Source organism: Condylura cristata, unplaced genomic scaffold (assembly GCF_000260355.1).
Source record: "Condylura cristata isolate star-nosed mole 26May11 unplaced genomic scaffold, ConCri1.0 scaffold00029, whole genome shotgun sequence".
NCBI classification, from domain to species: domain Eukaryota; kingdom Metazoa; phylum Chordata; class Mammalia; order Eulipotyphla; family Talpidae; genus Condylura; species Condylura cristata.
In genome coordinates, this window is record NW_004567130.1 from 8,707,117 (window position 1) to 8,708,767 (window position 1,651).

At 59.7% G+C, this 1,651-nt stretch overlaps 2 protein-coding genes across 7 annotated transcripts in view; one reads left to right on the forward strand and one right to left on the reverse strand.

Moving 5' to 3' along the window:
* RHBDD3 (rhomboid domain containing 3) overlaps positions 1-1,046 on the reverse strand; it is a 5,831-nt gene extending 4,785 nt beyond the window's left edge. Inside the window, exon 1 of the mRNA XM_004690867.2 lies at positions 796-1,046. The gene's annotated coding sequence lies outside the window, so the exon portion shown is untranslated. The remainder of the gene's footprint in view (positions 1-795) is intronic.
* A 42-nt stretch (positions 1,047-1,088) lies between these two features.
* Positions 1,089-1,651, forward strand: part of EWSR1 (EWS RNA-binding protein 1) — a 26,417-nt gene continuing 25,854 nt past the window's right edge. For 4 of the 6 annotated variants that reach the window (XM_004690868.2, XM_004690869.2, XM_004690870.2 and 1 more), the window contains exon 1: positions 1,089-1,409. In XM_004690868.2, the coding sequence (XP_004690925.1) occupies positions 1,397-1,409 (13 nt within the window). In that variant the 5' untranslated portion in view covers positions 1,089-1,396. The remainder of the gene's footprint in view (positions 1,410-1,651) is intronic. The other 2 variants (XM_012730950.1, XM_012730951.1) reach the window with 2 other exon arrangements.

Sequence of the window (1,651 nt, forward strand, 5' to 3'; positions counted from 1 at the left end):
TGCAGGAAAATGTTGGAAGCTTCTCTCTCTGCAATATCTTTCCCTCCAATTTCCCCAACAGGTAAACTCCTATTCGCCCTTTAAAACCTACCTCATATGTCTCCTTCCCTTCCTCCCACCTGTCACCCTACATTATTGCTTGTTTCCTTTTTTTTTTTTTTTTTTTTTTTTTGAGCATTGTGTATTCTTTCTCCTAGGCAAGTGTTCTGAGCTGGGAAGAAGTCAGGGGACTCTTCACCCTCATTCCAAGTTCCCCAGGGTGCTTCATAAGTATTAGCTAAAGCCCACTACCTTGGCTCCAGGTGAGAAAACGGGTGTGAGTCTTGCCATTTCTTGGGCCTAGGACACTGCCCTGGGACCCTGGGTTGATTCCAGGAAGGCGGACAGACAGGTACCAGCCTCACCCAGAGCCAAGCCTCCTCCTGCACCCTCACAACATCCTCAGTCTCTTCATCTATTAAATGGGTAACGAACCATCAGACCCTGCCTACCTTACTGGGAAGCCAGGAGGACAAAGGGGAATAGGATGGGGAAGATTCTTCCAGGTTGTGGAAAGTAGGGATCTCAAGGTGTGGGTTGGACTCAGCTTTGTGACATTAGGACAAGTCCCCCAAATTCTTTGGGTCTCAGTGTCTCCTTCTGTAAAAACATGGTCACTAGACGGAGAATTACTAAAAGGCCTTCTCAACCTGGACCGTTACTGGGGGGAACCTCGGGGCTAGGCGCTGCGTTCCAGGCCTCCGACCGGTCGCGCCCCTCCCCCGCCGGCGAGGGCCGAGCGTCCGGGGTACTCACTGCGGCGCGCGCACCCGCCCCCGGAAGGCCTGGCGGGGGCCCCCGGCTGGCAGTCGGGATTCTAGTTTCCCGCCAAGGTCTGAGCGCCCCGAACTCATTCTGCACGCACTCGGGCGCGTGACTCCGCCTGACCCGGCAGCACACCCCCTCCCCCGCCGCCCACCCGCCCGCCGGCCGGCCGATTAGTCAGCAGTTGTTCTAGGCCTGGGTCCCTTCCCCCAGTCCTTTCGCCGGCCTTCGTTTCCCTCCAAGGCAGGCTCTTCAGAGACGGTCCCTGGAGTTAGCGGACGTACCCATTGCTAACTTAGCCTCGTGCGGACAATCACTCTGACTAGATACGAAGACCCGGTCGCCGGCCGCTGTGGCCTCTCCTGTGCTATTTTGACCCGCGAGGCACGTCCGACTCCCTTTAGAGCGGGCCAGACAAGAGCTGCGAGCGGAAAGGACGAGAAAACTGTGGTTCATTCCTGTTCCCCTCACCCCCGTGGCCTGGCCGGATGGTAGCGCCCGAGGTTGCGGACTTCGCGCCTGCGCAGTGCGGCGCCTAGAAGGAAAGCGAGAGGGAGACGGACGTTGAGAGAACGAGAAGGAAGGAGAGAAAATGGCGTCCACTGGTGAGTGTGGTGGAACTGCGGTCGCGTCGGCGACGGCCGGGACACCTAAACCGGGGGTCGCTCGTCTCTGGGGGTGGCCGGGACGACTGAGTGGAGTTGCTGAGAAGGGTGTGAGGTACCCGCTGCGGCCCGACGAGTTCGAGGGCCCGCATTCCCCTCCCCTCCCCCCACCAGGCAGACCGGTTCTGGAACCTTCCGGCGCGCGGGGGGCTCGCAGCGGCGGGGGCGCGCGGGGCCGGCCG